At 35.5% G+C, this 19,341-nt stretch overlaps 2 protein-coding genes across 2 annotated transcripts; both read left to right on the top strand.

The window, feature by feature from the left end:
- The first annotated feature begins 1,848 nt into the window (after positions 1-1,848).
- Positions 1,849-4,851, top strand: LOC103985776 (G2/mitotic-specific cyclin-2). Its single transcript, XM_009403603.3, has 12 exons — positions 1,849-2,102; positions 2,214-2,277; positions 2,372-2,462; positions 2,548-2,604; positions 2,692-2,737; positions 2,816-2,968; positions 3,078-3,218; positions 3,409-3,498; positions 3,602-3,823; positions 3,927-4,025; positions 4,106-4,284; positions 4,393-4,851. The coding sequence occupies exons 2-12, from the start codon at positions 2,223-2,225 to the stop codon at positions 4,541-4,543; spliced, it is 1,284 nt and encodes a 427-aa protein (XP_009401878.2). The 5' UTR covers positions 1,849-2,102; positions 2,214-2,222; the 3' UTR covers positions 4,544-4,851.
- A 1,110-nt stretch (positions 4,852-5,961) lies between these two features.
- Positions 5,962-18,728, top strand: LOC103985777 (uncharacterized). The gene is made up of 10 exons (XM_009403605.3): positions 5,962-6,114; positions 6,214-6,272; positions 6,342-6,382; positions 7,392-7,423; positions 8,557-8,585; positions 14,351-14,387; positions 15,606-15,662; positions 15,994-16,070; positions 18,113-18,186; positions 18,431-18,728. The coding sequence occupies exons 1-10, from the start codon at positions 6,031-6,033 to the stop codon at positions 18,448-18,450; spliced, it is 510 nt and encodes a 169-aa protein (XP_009401880.1). The 5' UTR covers positions 5,962-6,030; the 3' UTR covers positions 18,451-18,728.
- The last annotated feature ends 613 nt before the right edge of the window (positions 18,729-19,341 follow it).

Genomic DNA, 19,341 nt, shown 5'->3' with positions numbered 1-19,341 from the left:
AATACAAAATAAATTCTTAGTGTCGCGATTCACGATATCTAAAATACTTATGTTTGAATTAACTATAATACTTAAGTGTTTGAAATGGAATCATTACTCTAGAATAATCAAAATATCTAAAATACTTATTCTCTTCCCCTCTCACCATGGGATCAAGTTTAAGATAATAACATTTCAATCAAACTGAATTAACAACAAAACAGGAAGACGAAATTTAGAATTTTTCTCATACTCATTTCAAAAATGCATCAACTCTAGCAAAATTTGCAAGAGAATGGGCGTCTCCTGAACACATTCTAATTGCAATGCAGTGGGCGTAAGATGACATTGTCAGATCTGAAAGAAGCATCACATTCTAATTGCACTCCACCGTTTTGAGTGTTTGGCTGCAGCCATTGGGAGGGAAAGTTGTCCACTGTGCAGGGAACACAGGCTCCTCCTAACACTTCCGAGTCCCAAAGTTTTTACTTTCCCTGGTCAGCTTTATATTCTGGTAATAAGATCTTTTATTGGTGCCTCTTCATTTAGTATGAAGAGGTCTTCCCGTTCTCTTCCGCTTTATATATATATATATATATATATATATATATATATATATATATATATATATATATATATTATTTGAGTGAAATTCTAAGAAAAAGCCTTTTCATTTTGAGATTTTGCATTGGATTGGTCGGTCTGCAAAATGAATCGATCCATAGTTTTAGTTTTACAGTATGTTTTTATAGATTTATGATAATTTTTAGAGAGGTCATAAAGGGTAGGTAATATAGATTTCAAGTTTTTACATATATTATTAATCATAAACTAATAATATATATAAAATAAACTAATTATATATCTTATAATTAGCTATCGTCTCGATTCCTTTTCAAAAGATACTTTGAAATTATTATATTTACGAAAGTAAAACATTTAATTCGTTACTCCAACAAAACTTATTTTTACCTTTATGATATTATCTTTTTAACTTTGTACGAAGATATCAATATTTTACTTTCGTAAATATAAAGATCTCAATATAATTTTTAAAAATAAAAAAATTAATACATAAATTGAGTTTGTAATATATTTTGAGATTTTGTTTTCTGATGAAAATATTTTTGTAAAGGCTTTAAAAACACTATAGTTATACTTAAAAATATTATAATATTATTTAAAACTAATATAGTAGTGAAAAAAATTATAGATGTTTAATTATCACTATTATTCATGCTTAGTGTAAAATTAACCTAAATATTCTAAACATTTCAAGGATAGATAGGTAAAAACAACTTTGAAGTTATGATTACCAGTTTGACATGAACAGTGCTATGCCCAATGAATTCAAATCACCATATTGGCCCCACAACTTTGTGGAACTTTTCTCATAAAAAAAATTTGTTTCATTTATTTGATGAATTTAAGTCAACAATAACAGTTTCATCTGATTCTGAAATGAATCTTTTTTGGATTTGTGATAATTAAAAATATTATTTTTGTTCTTTTTGGGATGCGTGAAACAATTTGATATGCACAGTTGAACTGCAGCTTTCCGACACGCTCCTTGGACGACCGGGACAGGGCATCGGACGGCTGTCAGTGAACGGTAAACATCGATTACCCTATGGGACCACCGAGCCACGGCCGTCTGATGGACCCCCGAATTCCCCTCACGGAAAACCATTAAAGAAGGAAACGCCGAACCGTTGCGTGCGAACCCATGAGAATTCGAAACGCAACTAACCGTTGGAAGGTCGAGTGCGTTTATCCGTCCAGATGTGATCCGACGGCTTTGATCTACCGGCCGTTGGCTTTGATCGCCACTGGGGGAAGCATATCCGGACATCGCCCCCTTCTTCACGTCCAAAGGTTCCTTCTTTTCCCCCTCGACCCTCTCCTTTTTGTTCTCTTCCAAACCCCATCGAGGAGAGAGAGAGAGAGAGAGCGAGTTGTCGAGAGCGGGATCGTTAGGTCGGCATCGATCTGCCCGATCCACGGGGGACGCAGCTTGGTTCAAGCCCTCGCCCCCCAATTGGAACTCACGGCGAGCTGAGGGCTGGGACCTCGGAGTCGCGGATTCTACTCTGTCGATCGCAGCGAGGAGGGGAATTTGGAAGGTTCCCATTCGTTTCTTGGTGATGGTTTTGTTGGTTCTTGGCGGATCGATCCGTGAATCTTCGAGCTGTCTTGGTTTCTTGGTTTATCTTGTAGTTTCTTTTGGTTTCCAGGTGAGGGAAATGGACAGAGTTGACGAGAACAGCCGGGGCATGATGAAACCTGCGACTCTCCGAGGTTCTTGCTAGAATTCACTTCAAGATTCTGATGTTTGGATTCGAAATCTCAGCTGAAGATGACTCAATTCCTCCTTTTCCTTTTGCCGTCACAGATATGGGCGATCGAAGAGCGTTGAGGGATATAAGGAATTTGGTGGGAGCGCCACCGTATCCTTGTGCGATCAACAAGAGGGGATTGACAGAGTAATGCATAAAAAATCGATCTTGTCTTCGACTGATTGTTTTCTCCTTCCGATCTAATTTCTCTTGCACTCTTTCGATTCCACAGAAAGAGTAATTTGGATGATAAGAACCCATCGTTCGTGGCTCGACGGCCAGTGACAAGGTTGGTCTGAGACCGAGTTAATTTTTCTTTCCCATCCTCTTATGTTCCCTTGTCTGGCTTTAACCGGCTGATGTGTTCGTTTCCTAGAAAATTTGCGGCTACATTGGCAAGCAAACCACAAGCTTATCGCCAGGTAATTTCGCGCGATTAAATGATCAAGAAATGTACTATTGTTACTCTACAGAGATGCTTAATTTTGTTTGTGGGACAGCATGAGCAAGTGGGAAACGAGAGCCAGCACGAGATGTTGCCACCATCTGTATCAAGTTCAACTGCTTTGGATAGTTCTATTGCCATCGATGTGGATAATTGTAGCTTAAGTGACGACATAGAGTTGCCCACGGTAGAAGAGATGGAAGAAATGGTCTGTCCCAAACTGCTTAGCGTCTTTTGATGGGAAGAATTTTAAGTTCATGCAATTGCTATAAATGTACTTCATTTATGAGCCATTTTAATTGCAATTAATGTTGTAGGATAACTGCGATCTCAAGGAGGTCGAAATGGAGGATATCGTTGCTGAGACTGTTCCGGATATCGATAGTTGTGATTCAAATAACCCACTTGCAGTGGTTGAATATGTAGAAGAGATATACAACTTCTATAGACAAACCGAGGTGAACTTTGACCCCCCAGTAATATGAAAGTTACTTGCAGTGATTTATTTGAAATAATGCATTGATCGATCTGGGATTAAGACTCTAAACGCTAATCAGTCTCACTTGAAAAAAGCTAATAATCGAATCATAGTTCTTTTGCTGACATGATTGCCATTACCTGACATGCAATGAATGCATTCCTATACAGGTTACAGGTTGTGCGAGTCCCCAGTACATGTCCCACCAATTTGACATCAATGAAAAAATGAGAGCTATTCTCATCGACTGGCTTATAGAGGTGAAACATGACATTGAATATATACTATATCCTCAAGAATCATTATGTCATTGGTCACTAATTTTATATACTCCATGATTATTCCTGAAACTTTCCTCCACAGGTGCACTACAAATTTGAGCTGATGGAGGAGACTCTCTTTCTAACTGTAAATATCATAGATCGGTTTTTAGCGAGACAAACTGTGGTAAGAAAGAAGCTTCAATTGGTGGGAGTTACAGCTATGCTTCTTGCTTGCAAGTACGAGGAAGTCTCTGTCCCAGTGGTAGAGGATCTAGTGCTCATCTCTGACCGAGCTTACACGAGGGATGAAATACTTGATATGGTAATAGTCTTTTTCATGCTTGTGTAGTCATGGCAGGCTGGCTGCCATAAATAAAACTCTGGAATAGCTGAACAATTGTTTTTTATTTAACTTTTGCGAGCAGGAAAGGCTGATCCTCAACACATTGCAATTCAATATGTCTGTGCCAACTCCTTACGTTTTTATGAGAAGGTTTCTCAAGGCAGCCGACTCTGACAGAAAGGTAAAGACTTTCTTTTGTTTGGGTGTTTACACATGTATGCATGTATTGAACATATGGATGACACACTTGTGCAAATCCAGCTAGAGCTTCTGTCATTCTTCATCATAGAGCTTTGTCTGGTCGAGTACAAAATGCTCAAGTTCCGCCCTTCTCTGTTGGCTGCTGCTGCAATCTACACTGCTCAGTGTTCTCTTAGAGGGTTCAAGTATTGGACGAAAACTAGCGAGATGCACACTGCCTATTCAGAGGAGCAACTCCTGTGAGTTCCCGTCTATGTCCCTTGTTCTTCATTTGATTGATCTCTTTGTGTTCCTCCTGGATTCCAGTTCTAACATGTTTATTTCATTTATTGATGGTCGTGTCTCAGCGAGTGCACTCAGCTAATGGTGGATTTCCACCAGAAGGCTGGTCTGGGGAAGCTGACTGGGGTACACAGGAAGTACAGCACCTTCAAATATGGACACACAGCAAAATCAGCACCAGCTCTCTTTTTGACGAACACTGGTCTCCAGTGCTAATTCTCCGCTGGCGAATCCTAACTTTAACATGACCGATTACATGATGAACCCAGTGCTGGGTGCAACAGAAGTTGCAGAAGCTGCAATCGAACTGTGGGAAGTCAGTTCATCCCATGAATTCTTCTCTTATTTTGACTATGGGAAGTCAGTTCAGCTGATAACTTTAAGTGCTTGTTCTGCTTTCTACATTTGATGTTGAGACTGTGCAAAGATTTCATTGCCGAATGGAAAAATAAGATAATTGGCTTTTGTAAAATGTCTTCGACTTTACAGTCACATCTTGCTATTTTACTGCGAACAACAATTAGCAGGAAATATGACCAAATGACCAAGTGATTTTAGGTTGCTTCTGATGAAATTTAGTTCTTGTTGCTCGTTTGTTTGGATGATTAGTTTTTGTTTGCTTTGTTCTGAGCTAATGAATGGCCATTGATTGCATCGTCCCGCTTCTAAGAGAAATGGGTTCTCTCTCTCCTCATACACATATTTTGATAGAGAAGTAGAGAGGACAAACTTTTCTTTCTAAATTTATTTTTTCTTTCTCCAAAACCGGAGATATTGGGATAAATAAAATTAACACTGTTTTCCATTTCAATCCAAACAATGAGACCGAAAGTGAGCTATTCTATTCTTTTCTCTTCTCTTTCATGTTCATGTTCCTCCTTTTCTTCGGACAAAGGAAATTATAATCATTAAGCTTTGGAAAAATAAAGAAATTTTAATTGTTAAGCTTTGGAACTATAAATTTAAGATCGAATTTTTGAGAAAAATCTCTTTTTTGATTTTTCCTGAGAATTATCACATTTTCATATATTTCTAGCAGTGTTCTTTCTTATTTAATATTTAGAAAATTCTTGATTTGATAGTCAGCACCTATTCCTTTTCTCTTAATTTTCTTTTCTAGGACCTATCTATTTATCGAATGAGTCTAATTATAATATTTATATAATATATTATAATATTTGCAATAATACTAATATAATATTTTTATATTTTGTTATAATATTTTTATATTATATTATTTGTAATAATACTATAATATAATATAAAATATTATGATTGGATCGGTTCACCCGATAGTTCTAAAGGTATTCCTGATATTAAACAAAAAAGATTGCATTATTAGAGAATTATGAAAATAGGATAACTTTTCTTGAGAAATCATCCTAAACTTAAAATAATTTGTGATGGTAAAGAAATAAGCTTGCGTATTTATTGTCTAAAAGGAAAGCTTTAATCTTTTTTTCCCAAAAACAACCTTGCATGTTTGTCTGGGTATGTCCACCACGCTTTAACAATCGTGCAACGTCACATCTTTATGATTCGCACAAAGACCAACATCAGGGACGTATAAGCGCGCGATCACATTTCTTTAGGATTCGCGCGTGGATCGACACCCAAGGCAAGAACCCAAGGAGATTGGACCGTCCCCTATAACTATCGGCCCATCACCACTCTCTCCCGTATTCTTGTCCTCGTGGAGCGGGATGGAGAACGCTGCGGTTCTCAGGGAGTGGTTCGAGCGAGTCGATTCCAACCGCTCCGGCAACATCACCGCCCTCCAGCTCCAGGTCCGTCTTCTCTCTCTGCGCTCTCTCCCCGCAATCGCCTCCTCCTTTTTCGCTTCTTTTTCGTACCCTAATCTTGAGCCTGGATGAACCGCCGATCAGGGAGCACTCTCCGTCGGAAACCTCGACTTCTCCCTCTCCATCGTTCAGCAGATGATCAGGTCCTCATCTCGTCCCCTTTGGTTCTAGTGCCTCGCTGGGACTTGGTATTGATGTTTCTTGATTTGCAGAATGTACGACTTCGATGGAAATGGGACTATGAACTTTGAAGGTGGGTTTGATCCATGCACGAGTAGAATTTCCTTTGCCTTTTTTTCTGAATTGATTAAACTGGTCATTTCCATGGGTAGAATTTTGTTTAGTTCCATGAGATGTTCTACTGCTTAGCATCTAATTCGATACTGCAGTGACCAACTCTGGGATCATGCTTAGTCATTTAAGTATCAATTTATTCACAAAATCTTTAAGGACACATAAGTCAGTTGTGTTTTCAATGCTGATATGGTCTCACTTACAATTTATATGGCTTGTAAAGGGACACTTTGTAGTTACATGGATGTAGATGAGGACCCTTTGTAGTGCATGAGTGAGAAAGGATTTTTGGTGGTTGTTGGGTTCTTAGAATCAGGATCGAGTTTGATCGGTGTACAATATGAATCGTAATGAATCTAATATGATTGCATATGTCACAATCAGATTGTTATGGATCAGAATAAAATATGTCCATAGTTGATCTTAATGAGAATCAGAGTTATGTTACAATTTGTTGTTACCCCCAAATCATTACCTTGCAATTTTGCTCCATAGCTTACCACTATCAGATTAAATTCTATACTTATTTGATGTATACATTTTAAAAATATGTAAGACTATATATTTAACTTGCCTTCGAACAAATCGGATTAATGTTGATCATATCTGGCCTAATTATTGGTTGGAGAATTGGATCGATCAGTTATAGGGTCAGATCCATATTCATGTTATGCTGAGTCAGATTTTGTATTCAATCGGGTCATATCTGATCAATTGACAAGGCTACTCAGAATTTGAGGATGTTAAATTTCACAAACTACTGAATTTATTTTTTATATTCATATGTTGATAAGATGTTGCATATTTGAGTATGCTAAATTGTACAAACTACTGAATTTCTTTATTGTATTCAAATGTTGATAAGATGTTCCATAAGTTCCTTGGTCTTGCTCACTTAATGTTGATATGGCATATTGATGTTTGAAAAAGTTCCTTCATTAATTGAATCCATGATGTTTGTTTCGCAGAGTTTGTTGCACTTAACAAATTTCTTCTCAAGGTTAGTTCTTCCATCAGTTGAGTTTACAAAAAGTTTATGGTAGAATTTCTATGACGTGAAATTGGACAGGACATAAGGCTATATATCCGCAATCCTATGTTTTTGTTCATGCGTTTTATTTCTATGTATCGTAACATGTATCGAACCTCTTTTGCTGATTTTTAGCATCATTAGGCAAAGAGGGACAGTATCTTGTGGAAAATATAGTTAAAACAATTTTTTTTTCTAATTCTAATTATTAGCTTCCCTACATTGGCATGGTTTGATCTGAACTGTAGGACATGCTTGACTCATCTAAGGAGACCATTCCTGTTTCTGATGAACCTTAGGAAAGGACTTCTAACTCAGATGTTTACCACTCGCCTAACTTGAACTAACAGGGTGTTTCAGTAGAGTTATTGGGCTAGATTACTAAATCATGACTTATATAAAATCATGTGTACTGGCTTTGTTTACTAATTAAAATTGTTTTGGAGTGGTTTACCTCTTTCTTGCTTTACTAAAGAAGAACTTGTCCAATGCACACTCTCCCCAACGTGGGGTTTGAGGATAGTTACTTGATGCAGTTAAGCTACTTTGGCACCAAGGCTTGCCCTCTGGTTTCCTGCTTTACTAACTTATCATTTTTTACATTTCATATTGTTTTCTTTTACAATTAATGTGAATATATATTTTTTTTGTAGTTTTGACTTGACAATGAATGTCATGTACTTCAATGAACATTTTGAGTGCTATGGTTTCATTAATTTTCGTGAAAATCTCCAACTTAGTTCATGACAACAGATTATCAAATCAAAGTTTTAAGCCTTTGATTATGAAATGATAAACAACAATAAAATAAATCCACTAGTTTTTCTTCAATGGATCTTCATTTATTGAATCAAAATTGGGTCTATTATTAGAAACCTTGATGTTGCTATTTATTCAATATTTTCTTTACTACTAATAAGTGAGCATAATTTATTGTTATTTTGGGTTAAATTATCTTGTCTAGGCTGCATATCTAACAGAAGATGTATTGTGTCTCAAATATGCCTCATGACCTTTTTGTGTATTATTTGGGAACATCATAAAGTATTTTTATTGGCTTTGGTGCTTCTGTGTTGATTGGCATTGTTTCAAATCTCTTGTAGGTCCAAAATTTATTCACAGTTCTTGAAAGGTATTGTACTTACCCTTCTACATGCTGTTCCCTTTTCAGTACTGTGGTTGGCAAAGCCTTAACTGGCCACACTATAATTTTTTCAGTCCCATTGTAATAATATTGCAAGCTGCTTTGATTCTCCTAGATCTCTTATTGGGTCCATTAATTTGCTGCAAAATACTGGCCTTTTTTAGAAGAAAAGTTTATAGCTTTTTTTCTGTACTTGTGAGGTTCTTTATACTGTGGTGAATAAGTAATATGGTTTTAAGTACAATAAGGTATGATGAACTGTGGTAACCTACACATATGTTCTTTGAGCTGTTTTAGGTGCAAAAATTGAAATTCAGTTCTTTAATCAAATTATCAATAATGGAAAAACTCTTAAATGGTTTGTTCCAGTAAATTTCTTTTGGGTTTTAGATGTTTCCGTGTTGGAAGGTAAAAGAGCTTCCATGTACAAGACAACAAGGTCGAAAACTTAGAGGGAAAATAAAAAAATCATTTCACACTCTATGTTTTTAGGCATTTGATGCAGTGCATAATGAGCATTGAATGCTCCCAAGTTCCAAGATAATATATTCCAAGTTCAATCCTATCAAATTTCAAGAAAATGGTTCGTATCTTGAGATAATTATGAAAATTCAAAACCATCAAAGTACAATGCATCATGAATTTAATATGTATTGTAATTTGTGCTTGATTTATAGCAAATTATGACTTATTAATTAGGTGGTTGAGGGATTCAATGTATAAGGGATCTATAAAAGGGGAAAGAAGAAAGATTGGTGGGGCATTCTAGTTTTTGAAACCTTATCAAACTTTTGTATTTTGAGTTATTAGCTCTTAGTATCTTTTGAAATGAAGAGAGTTCTCTTTATCCTTCTATATCTCACTTCATTTCTCACTCTCTCCTCTCGTTTATTTGTTTCACATCATTTGGTATTAGAGCCTTGCTACGCTCTTGGAGTACTTCATTCTTATGGTAACTAGAAAGGGCGATGCGGCAAAAGAATGATGCAACCAAATAGAGATAAAAGGGATGCAAAAATTGAAGCACTAAGTTGATAAGTTAAAGAGCTTACCATGTGCCTCAAACATTAAGAAACCCATGGCTGTAGAGGCTTAAGCTATGGTTATGCAAGTGATGGATTCGAAGATATAAATCTCCTTACATCTAAATAAGTTGTAGGAGACTTATCCATGGAGAGGTTTTTTCGTGCAAATGACAACATCAGGGTTGACTTGCTGGAGTTCCTTTGTCGACTTCAACCTAAAGAGTTTCTTGATTAGCTTAGTATCGTTGAAAAATTCTTTGACTACAAGGAGATACCTGAAGACCGAAAAGTAAAATTAATTGCTATAGGCTTTAAGGTTATGCTTCAATCTGGTGGGACAAGGTGCAAGAGATGTGCCTTCGGAAAGAGAAGATGAAGATTTCATCTTGGGAGAAGATGAAATCATGACTTTGTGAGAATTTTCTTCCATTTAATTATGTTCAAACTCTTTTTTCACAATATAACAATCTTCAGCAAGGTAGCAAAACCATCATCAACTACACTGAAGAATTTTACAAGTTGATGACCCGAAATAACACTTAAGAGACAAAAGAACAACTTGTTGCAAGATCTATCGATGGCCTACGAGTTATGATTCGAGATGAAGTGGAGATGTAACGACTATGGAAGTTATCCGATGCTTATCAATTAGCGCTAAAAGTTGAAGCAAAACTTGCTAAAAATGGAGCAAAGAGGCATTCTAATGTTCCTCTACATTCCTCTACTAAAGCTAACTCTGCTCGTGGAACAAAAGCTAGCGGAATTTACTCCTAAGCCTTTAACCCAAAGGCAAGGAAACAACTTCCTTACTTTAAATAAGTTGACAAGAAAAAGCGAAGAAAGTGGAGTTGTATTTATGTCAGGTACTAAAGAATTCATGCAGCCCATAGAATTTCTTGGTAAAGTAGAAGCAATTTTGGAGGAATTCAAAGACATCTGATCTGAAGAACTTCCTAGTGGTTTGCCTCCTCTTTAAGACATTCAACATCGAATCAATCTAACGCTAGGAGCAATCATTCCAAACAAATCTCATTACTGGATGATTCCAAAAGAATACGAAGAGTTGAAGAAATAAGTTATGGATCTACTGCACAAGGGTTATATTGGGGAAAGTTTAAGCCCATGCGTCATTTTAGCTCTATTAACTCTAAAGAAATATGGAACTTGGCGGATGTGTGTTGACAGTCGAGCTATCAATCGAATTACCATCAAGTACAGATATTCTATTTCATGTGTGGGGGATATGTTTGATATGCTTGCTGGTGCTAAACCAGGATATAATTTTTTTTCTAAAATTGATCTTCGAAGTGGTTATCACAAATCCGTATTAAACCATGAAATGAATGGAAAATTGCATCCAAGACTCGAGAAGGTTTATATTAATGACTAGTTATGTCATTTGGACTTTCAAATGTTCTGAGCACCTTCATGCGGGTAATGAATCAAATTTTATGTTCTTATACTGGGAAGTTTGTTGTTGTTTACTTTGATGATATTATTATTTATAGTCTCAATAAACTTGATCATATTGAATATTTGAGAACTATCCTATCAACCTTGAAGGTAAAAAAGCTATATGTAAATCTTAAGAAGTGCTCTTTCATGACCTCTAGCCTAGCTTTTCTAGGCTTCATCTTAACCCTTATAGGTATCCAAGTGGATTCTGAGAAGACTAAAACTATCCATACTTTGCCAACACCAACATCCCTACAAGATGTTTGGAGTTTTCATGGTTGGCATCCTTTTATCGTCAATTTATTCAAAATTTCAGTACTATTGCAACTCCTTTAACTGATTGCATAAATAAAGAAGTATTTCAATGGACACCGGAGGCAAACAATAGTTTTGAACTACTAAAGGTGAAATTATCCATTGCTCCTGTTCTTACATTATTGGATTTTCTAAAATATTTGAAGTTGATTGTGATGCCTCTCATGTGAGTATGGGTGGAGTACTTAGCCAAGAAGGGCATCCGGTTGCATTCTTTAATGAAAAGCTTAACAATACAAGAAAGAACTATTCAACCTATGATATTGAATTTTATGCTATTGTTCAAGCACAACAATATTAGAGACCTTATTTAATTAAAAGAGAATCTATCTTAAATTTTGATCATGAGGCTCTTAAACATACAAATTCTCAAGCAAATCACAATAGGTGACACGCAAGATGCGTGACATTTTTACAAGAGTATACTTTTGTCTTAAAGCATAATAATGGAATATGTAAGAAGGTTGCATATGCACTTTATCGGCGATAGACACTTCTTAATACTATGTGTGCCCAACTAAAAGGATTTAATGCAATAAGAAATACTAATGATGAAGATTTTGAGAAACATGAGAGTTATGCATGAAGAGTCATCATGAAGATTATGTTATTGAAGATGTTTTTTCTTTCGTGGAATTCAACTTTGTATTTCTAAATGTTCTCGAAAATAGTATATTATCTAAGAACTACACTTTAGTGGATTAGAAGGTCATTTTGGCAGAGATAAAATAGTATTTCTCATCAAAGTGAAATGTTTTTGGCCTACAATCTACCAAGATGTTACACATTATGTGAAAAGATGCAAAATATGCCAAACTTCAAAAGGGCAAACTCAGAATCTTGGTGCATATACTTTTTTACCAATTCCTAATGCTCCCTGGGAAGACATTAGTATGGATTTCGTGATTGATCTATCGAAAACTCAAAGAGGTACAAATTCTATTTTTGTTGTTGTTGATCAAATTTTCAAAATGGCACATTTTATTCCTTGCAAAAAGACTATGGATGCTTCTTATATTGCTAACCTTTATTTCAATGATGTGGTCAAACTTCATGGAATTCTTAAATCTATCACATCACATAAAGATATTAAATTTCTTACTCATTTTTGGAGAAGTTTATAGAAGAAATTTGGCACCAACCTATTATATAGTAGTGCGTATCATCTTCAAACAAATGGATAAACTGAGGTTGCCAATAGAACCTTGGGCAATCTGCTACGATGCTTTGCTGCAAAAAGACCAAAACAATGGGATCTCATGCTACCTCGTGCTGAATTTGCTTCTAACTCTATGGTTAATCGTTCTACCATTCTACGAGCAAGAGTCCATTTTAGATTGTTTATGGTCGTATTTCACCTTATTATCTTGATCAAGGTTTGCCGTACCGGACTGTACCGCCCGGTACGGGCGGTACGTACCGGTCCGACAGGCCAGCGGTACGCGGACCGCTCCGTACCGTACCGACACTGTAGTAGTGTACAGTAACACTATAGCAGTGTACAGTGTTCGGTACACGTGAGTGTACCGCTCGGTACACCTGGGTGTACCGAGCGGTATACCGTACCGTACCGGTACCGAGCCCGGGTCAAAACTTCGGTACGGTACGGTACGGCGAACCTTGATCTTGATCTTGTTAAGGTATCTGAATCACCTTTATCAAGTTCAAAGGGAGAGGATTTTGCTATTATCATGACAAAAATTTATGAAGAAGTAAATAAGAAGCTTGAAGCTATCAATCAAGTTTACAAAAAAAAGGCCAACAAGCATCGTTGTGTGCAGATCTTTGAAGAACGAGATTTTGTTCGGGTCTTCTTGAAAAAAGAATGTTTTCCGGCAAGAACTTACAATAAACTCAAAGAGAAGAAAATTGGTCCTGCTGAGTTCTCAAGAAAATTAATGACAATGCTTATAAGATTGAACTTCCTCCTAACGTTCGCACTCACTCCACATTTAACATTTAGGATTTATCAGTTTACTATGAAAATAATGACGACAACTCACGGACGAGTTCTTTCTCACATGGGGAGGATGATGCAGTGCATAGTGAGTTCCTAAGTTCCAAGACAATGAATTCCAAGCTTAACCCAATCAAATTTGAGGAAAATGGTTCATATCTTGAGATAATTATGAAAATTCAAAATCGCCAAAGTACAATGCACCATGAATTTAATATGTATTGTAATTTATGCTTGACTTTTAGTAAATTATGATTCATTAATTAGGTGGTCGAGGGATTCAATGTACAAGGGATCTATAAAAGGGGAAGGAAGTAAGATTGGTGGAGCATTCTAGTTTTTGAAACCCTATCAAGCTTTTGTGTTTCGAGCTATTAGCTCTTAGTATCTCTTGAAATAGAGAGAGTGCTCTTTGTCCTCCCATATCTAACTTCTTTTCTCACCCTCTCCTTCTCTCTTCCTATTTGTTTCACATGAATATTATAATTTACTATCTCATTTATTGATAATGACACTTCATATTTCATATTTTCCAACACATAGGGATGGTTATGCAATTATAAAGACTGTTTAAATCAAGGTATGCAATTTCGAATAATACCGTCCGTACCGGTCCGTCAGGTGATCGGTACACGGACCTTCTGTTATCGGATGGTATATATATATATATATATATATATTAAATTTTTTTTTTTTAAAGGCGACGTCGCTTCGCCTCGACGACGTCGCCTTTTATAAAAATATTATATATATAAAAAATCATATATATATATATATTGAGTTGTATACCGCTCGGTATACTGTATCGTGTCGTACCGAGCGAACGTCGAAACGTTGGTACGGTACGATATTTCAAACCTTGGTTTAAATGTTATTGTTTGTATTAAAGATTGAATTATGATTAATGAAACAAAGAATATAACTATTTTATTTTATTTTTTGTATCCGTACTTCATGGTCAACTACTCGTCTTATTTTTCTTTTCTTGCTTGGACTTATAGGGGCCGTGGATATCTCAATCCTGATGATGTTTACGAGGTTTGTTCTTGTGAATCTCCTATTCAGAGTGTCATTCTTTTTATATGCATCTAATGTTGTCTTAAAACATTCTATGAATCTATGGCATGTATGCTTCTTTTCTTTTTGCTCAGGAAATAGTAATCAGTTTTTGAAAATCTTCTTTTTTTCCTTCTTGAGTTATGTTGATTTATCGTGGAGTTGTAACTTAGCTTCTTTCCTAATGTCTTGACTATCAGGCAACTTACTTCTGTGTTCATGTATACAAACTTTTCTTAATAATTTCATAGTTTATGTTTGAAATTGTTACAGGCATCCTCTGCTATTTGACTTGATAGTTTTCAGAACTCAAGGTTAAATAAGTTTCAGGATACAAAATTTGGATTGTGTTTGTTGTCACTTATGAGTTCTGTTGTTTCACTTTTACTCATCAATTAAATAACAGACATTTATATCCCATATCCTTAGTGACATGTTTGAAGGCCATTGTTTCGACCTCATCACTAAGTTGCTACTTCGTTTCAACCTCATTACCAAGTTGTACTATTGTGGTTATTTAATTACTTCCTGAATTCAGTTTCAATTAGCAGTTACCTTAGTAAATGCTGGGGTTAACTTGCAAGTCGTAGATTTTATTTTTTTGTATTACCATGACAGTTCGCAATGGCAGGAAAATTTTTTATTCAAATAGTTGGGATTTACGGTATTGTTAGTTTTTATTCCTAGATATTATTTTGAGAAAGATCCTCTAGGCTACATCATGCTTTCGGTTAAATAACAACTAGACATGTTTCTCTTGCTTAAGTTTAACAAAATAGAGTGGACACCAGGATCAAAATAAAAATAAAGCATACAATGATGAGTCCCTGCTACATTCACAAGATAGTCTTGATCATGTTATTCTCCATATGGCCAAAGGTATACCTACTTTTGGAATTTACGTGGAGGAAACAGATTGGAAAATAGTTTTAGTGTGATTGATCAATAAAGATGTTATATGCGACCAATAAACTTTATGTTTTAATATTAAATTTTCAAATCTCAAAACCTCTTACATATTATCAGTAATGCAATGAGTGAAGATTAACACTGTTCATGACCATTCTCTGCAGTTATTTACACTTTCATCATCATGCTATTTAAGCATTATATTTCATTTATTTCTCGAGTTGTTTTCACCTTGAAACAATGTATATTTTGTTGTTCGTTTGTTATCATTTGTTTGAAACATTCTTGTAGGGACTTGTCAGACTTGGCTTCTCCCTTGATTCACCTTCTTTTTTAACAGTCTGTGAGGTACAAAACATGCTTTATTTAACATCTTTGAATGGTTGAGAATATTTTCAGTTAACATTTTTTTGACACCAAATACTTTTTCACTTCTTTTTTAACAGTCTGTGGTGTACAAAACATGCTTTATTTAACATCTCTGCTTGGTTGAGGAGATTTTCAGTTAATATTTTTTGACACCAAATATTTGTAGACAGTCTTAGGTGTGTAGGTTCTTAAGGAGCATAATGTCTAGTTTGAGCCACTGATGTGAAATTTTGTTGTTGATATTTTGTCGCTGATATTTTGTTGCTATATATATTTTTTATATTACTTTCTGCTTGATCATTTGTTTCAGAGCTTTGATAAGAACAAGAAGGGAATGGTTAGGTTGGATGAGTTCATCTCGCTTTGTATATTTGTACAGTCAGCTCGGTATGCATACTCTTGTAACTGTTATGAATTTAAGCAGTTTGATAATCTTTTTAGCATTAGTAAAGTTGTTTTTTCTTGAGCAAAAAAAAGTTTGTCCTGCTTATTTGGTATACCAAATTATGAATCAATTCTGGAATATTAATGATAGCATGACTTATTTAATTTGACAAATATATATATATATATATATATATATATATATATATATATATATATATATATATATATATATATATATATATATATATATATATATATATATATATATATATATAACTGTTTTGGTGCATGTAAAGTTCCAATATGCTCACTGCCTGTCTTTGCTAAATGTCATAATGGAGATAACCAGTTGACTACCATGTATGTTGAACTTGCATAATGGAAAACTCATGAACTAGTTATGTACAGTACATTTGTACCTAGATATGATGTCCAAAATTTGAAATGTGTTAAATCCTGGCAACTACAAACAAAAAATTATGTATGATAACATATACATGTATATATATGACAATTTTTAAGACCTAGAGATGTTATTTAAATCTGAGTTCCAAGCATAAATGGTTAATGTTGTTGTTTCACATTAGCCATTTGGAGTATAAGAATCTTGCTGAAGGAATGTTATTGCATTATATTTAACGTGTTTTTTTGTATGCATGTGTTGTCTATGAATCAAATTGCAAGTTCTGTGCCTGTTTTCTTCCATTTGAAACAAATTTGAAAGATAAATTGGAGCTACAATGAACTTATGCTATAAAGTAACATAAAAATAATATTGAAAATTTAATGGCACTGAAGTTGTTGAATCAATAAAGCTAAATGGTGGGAGACATTTATGTTGTTAACTTGAAATGGTTTGGCTTATGGATTGTTTTTCTGGGTTGAACTTGTATACCTGGTATCATAGTATTCTTTTATTGATGAATTAACATAATTAACACTAAGGAATATTACTGTGCCAAGGACTAACATGCACAATGAAGGATGTGAGGAACTATAAGATTCGACAAGAAAATTTACAATATTAGGGGGGGCAAATATATTGAGGAACATAGACGCTAACATGGATAATGATGGCAAGAAAAACAAAAGATACTATAGTGTCATGTATACAGTAAGTATGAAATAACTTCTATAAATAATGTATATATTAAGCAACTAATTTCCCAGAAAAAATTTTGAGTGATTTCTACACAGACAATAAATATTTGAGAAACTAGTTAATAAGTAAAAAATTATTAAAAGCTGAATTTGAGAGACCAATGTGCAGAAAACGTAAATTGGCTTTTTGGGGCAGGGGGTGAGGTTATTACTTGAATCACGTACTTTTGGAACAACTAATGCAAAAAAAAAAAGAAAAAAGAAAAACTGAGAGTGGTTGGTTGAATTCGAAGTCATTAGTAGGTTGAGGTACTAATGTGCAAAACAATCAAAAAAATGAAATGGAGAGGTATTACTATACAAAACAAATTTCTGAAGAACAGACTACCATTGGTGAATCTGAAGTTAAAAGCCATTTGAAGCCTGAACCTTCACAACTATATATATATATTTGATGATTCATTTTTTGATACTGTTCCACCTCAAGAACCAAGTGGAAGTAAACAATATCCTCAATTCTATGTTGCTATGCTGCCTTACGAAACAAGCGAAAAATATATACCATATAAAAATATTGCATCTGGCAGACTGCAAAGAGACTATAGAGTTTCATTCTGCTTTTAATAGAAATGATCATTTGTTAGAGAGAGCAGGTTAACCTAGATATGTGCATGATTGATTATTATTCGTTAGTCTGGTTCATTTGAAAGAACTGTTTCTCAATTTTAATGTTGATGTCTTCTTTTCTAAAATAACTCTCATCATCTAATGTCAGCTGTTAAAGCTTCCAGGGTCTAGTGGTACTCTCTGTCCTTCTTTCTAATTAGATGGGACTCTTTTGTGTGTGCTCCATCAGTACGAGGTTTTGCTACAAGTTTATAGCATGTGGAGTGGCATTTTATATCATGCAGGTCAGCTAATTCATTTGTTTTCTGTTGCAGTAATTTGTTTAACTCCTTTGATACAACCAAGCAAGGCAGAGTAACATTGGATTTCAACCAGTTTGTGTACTGTAGTGAGTAATTCTTTTCTTGTTATTTAGCATGCAGGTCAGCTAATTCATCTGTTTTCTTGTTATTTCAACCAAGATTAGAAATTCATAATTTTATGGGCTTGAAAAGAATGTTATTTAGGTATGTGTATTAAACTTACAAATGAAATTTACTGTGAGCTAAATAAAACAGAAATCGTGCACCAAGTTTCTTCCTTTAGATTGTATAGCACCGTCCTCATTGGTTTCATTGTGCCTTTGTGCTCAGCGGCCAATTGCCGGATATAAAACTTGCTGATGTGGCGAAGGTCAGTTGCTGGTTGTGGTTCAATCTACTGCATCTCCTTGTAAACTTCTTGTGTATCATTTATCCAACAGTGTAATATAAATGCACAGCTTAGATTCTTGTTCGTCAACATGATGACAGTAATGTGGGCGGTCGAAACCTTTATTTATCTCGTAGTAAACTAAACTATAAACTAGGGCCTTGTATTTATTTCATTGCGGCATCAACAATCTACTCCATGTGGCGCCACTTGGATAAAGGACGAATTATATTTCTGCTATTTGGAATTGGCCCAAAGGACTATTATTCTTGTTGGACATTGTGAATTGTTGTTAGCAGGGTGTGTTCTATTCTTCATCGGAGGTCAGAGTGGTCATCCATCTACCATCCATCGTAAACGATGATGGTGATGCTGAACTTTCTTCGCTACATCAATAGCCAAAGTACTTGTGCATAGAGTGGCGCGACGCCGTGGCTCGCATTAATTTCTTCCTGGCATGATCATGCACCTTGGAATCCCCCGATAGGGGCCGGGGTACCATGGACCAATCAGAAAAAGGAACATATATGAGACAACTCGTCCCCTCCACCATCAGCCCTTGTCTTATTGTTCCTCCCTCCCCGCTTACCTTTCATTCTGATGAAGCGACAAGCTCGCGGGCTTTATGTCGATTAAACGAATCTTTCTCGATAAAGGTTGAGAGATTCCCGCAAGTAGGCTCTCCTTTCCTATTGATCCCTCAGACGAATGATTTCGGTGCGCATGAGGACGTGAGGCTGCGGTTTAGTGTATTTGTTCCGTTCTACACCGCTACTTTTGTCTTTTTGGCTTCTTCCCTCCTGTCCACAGATCGGGTGGGGTTGCGCAACAGAGATTCGGGGGAATCAGACGG

The sequence above is a fragment of the Musa acuminata genome, chromosome BXJ3-5 (assembly GCF_036884655.1).
Source record: "Musa acuminata AAA Group cultivar baxijiao chromosome BXJ3-5, Cavendish_Baxijiao_AAA, whole genome shotgun sequence".
Taxonomy (NCBI): Eukaryota; Viridiplantae; Streptophyta; class Magnoliopsida; order Zingiberales; family Musaceae; genus Musa; species Musa acuminata.
The sequence above is the reverse complement of the archived record's forward strand: the minus strand, read 5'-3'. Positions and strand labels throughout refer to the sequence as shown.

What these genes read in the sequence shown, in the direction of transcription:
- LOC103985776 (XM_009403603.3), top strand. Translation starts at nt 2,223, where the DNA reads ATGGACAGAGTTGACGAGAACAGCCGGGGCATGATGAAACCTGCGACT. An exon ending in TCATCGACTGGCTTATAGAG is followed by an intron (nt 3,499 to 3,601) that starts GTGAAACATGAC and finishes TTTCCTCCACAG; the next exon opens with GTGCACTACAAATTTGAGCT. An exon ending in GGGATGAAATACTTGATATG is followed by an intron (nt 3,824 to 3,926) that starts GTAATAGTCTTT and finishes TTTTGCGAGCAG; the next exon opens with GAAAGGCTGATCCTCAACAC.
- LOC103985777 (XM_009403605.3), top strand. Translation starts at nt 6,031, where the DNA reads ATGGAGAACGCTGCGGTTCTCAGGGAGTGGTTCGAGCGAGTCGATTCC. An exon ending in ATCGTTCAGCAGATGATCAG is followed by an intron (nt 6,273 to 6,341) that starts GTCCTCATCTCG and finishes CTTGATTTGCAG; the next exon opens with AATGTACGACTTCGATGGAA. An exon ending in TTATTCACAGTTCTTGAAAG is followed by an intron (nt 8,586 to 14,350) that starts GTATTGTACTTA and finishes TTGGACTTATAG; the next exon opens with GGGCCGTGGATATCTCAATC.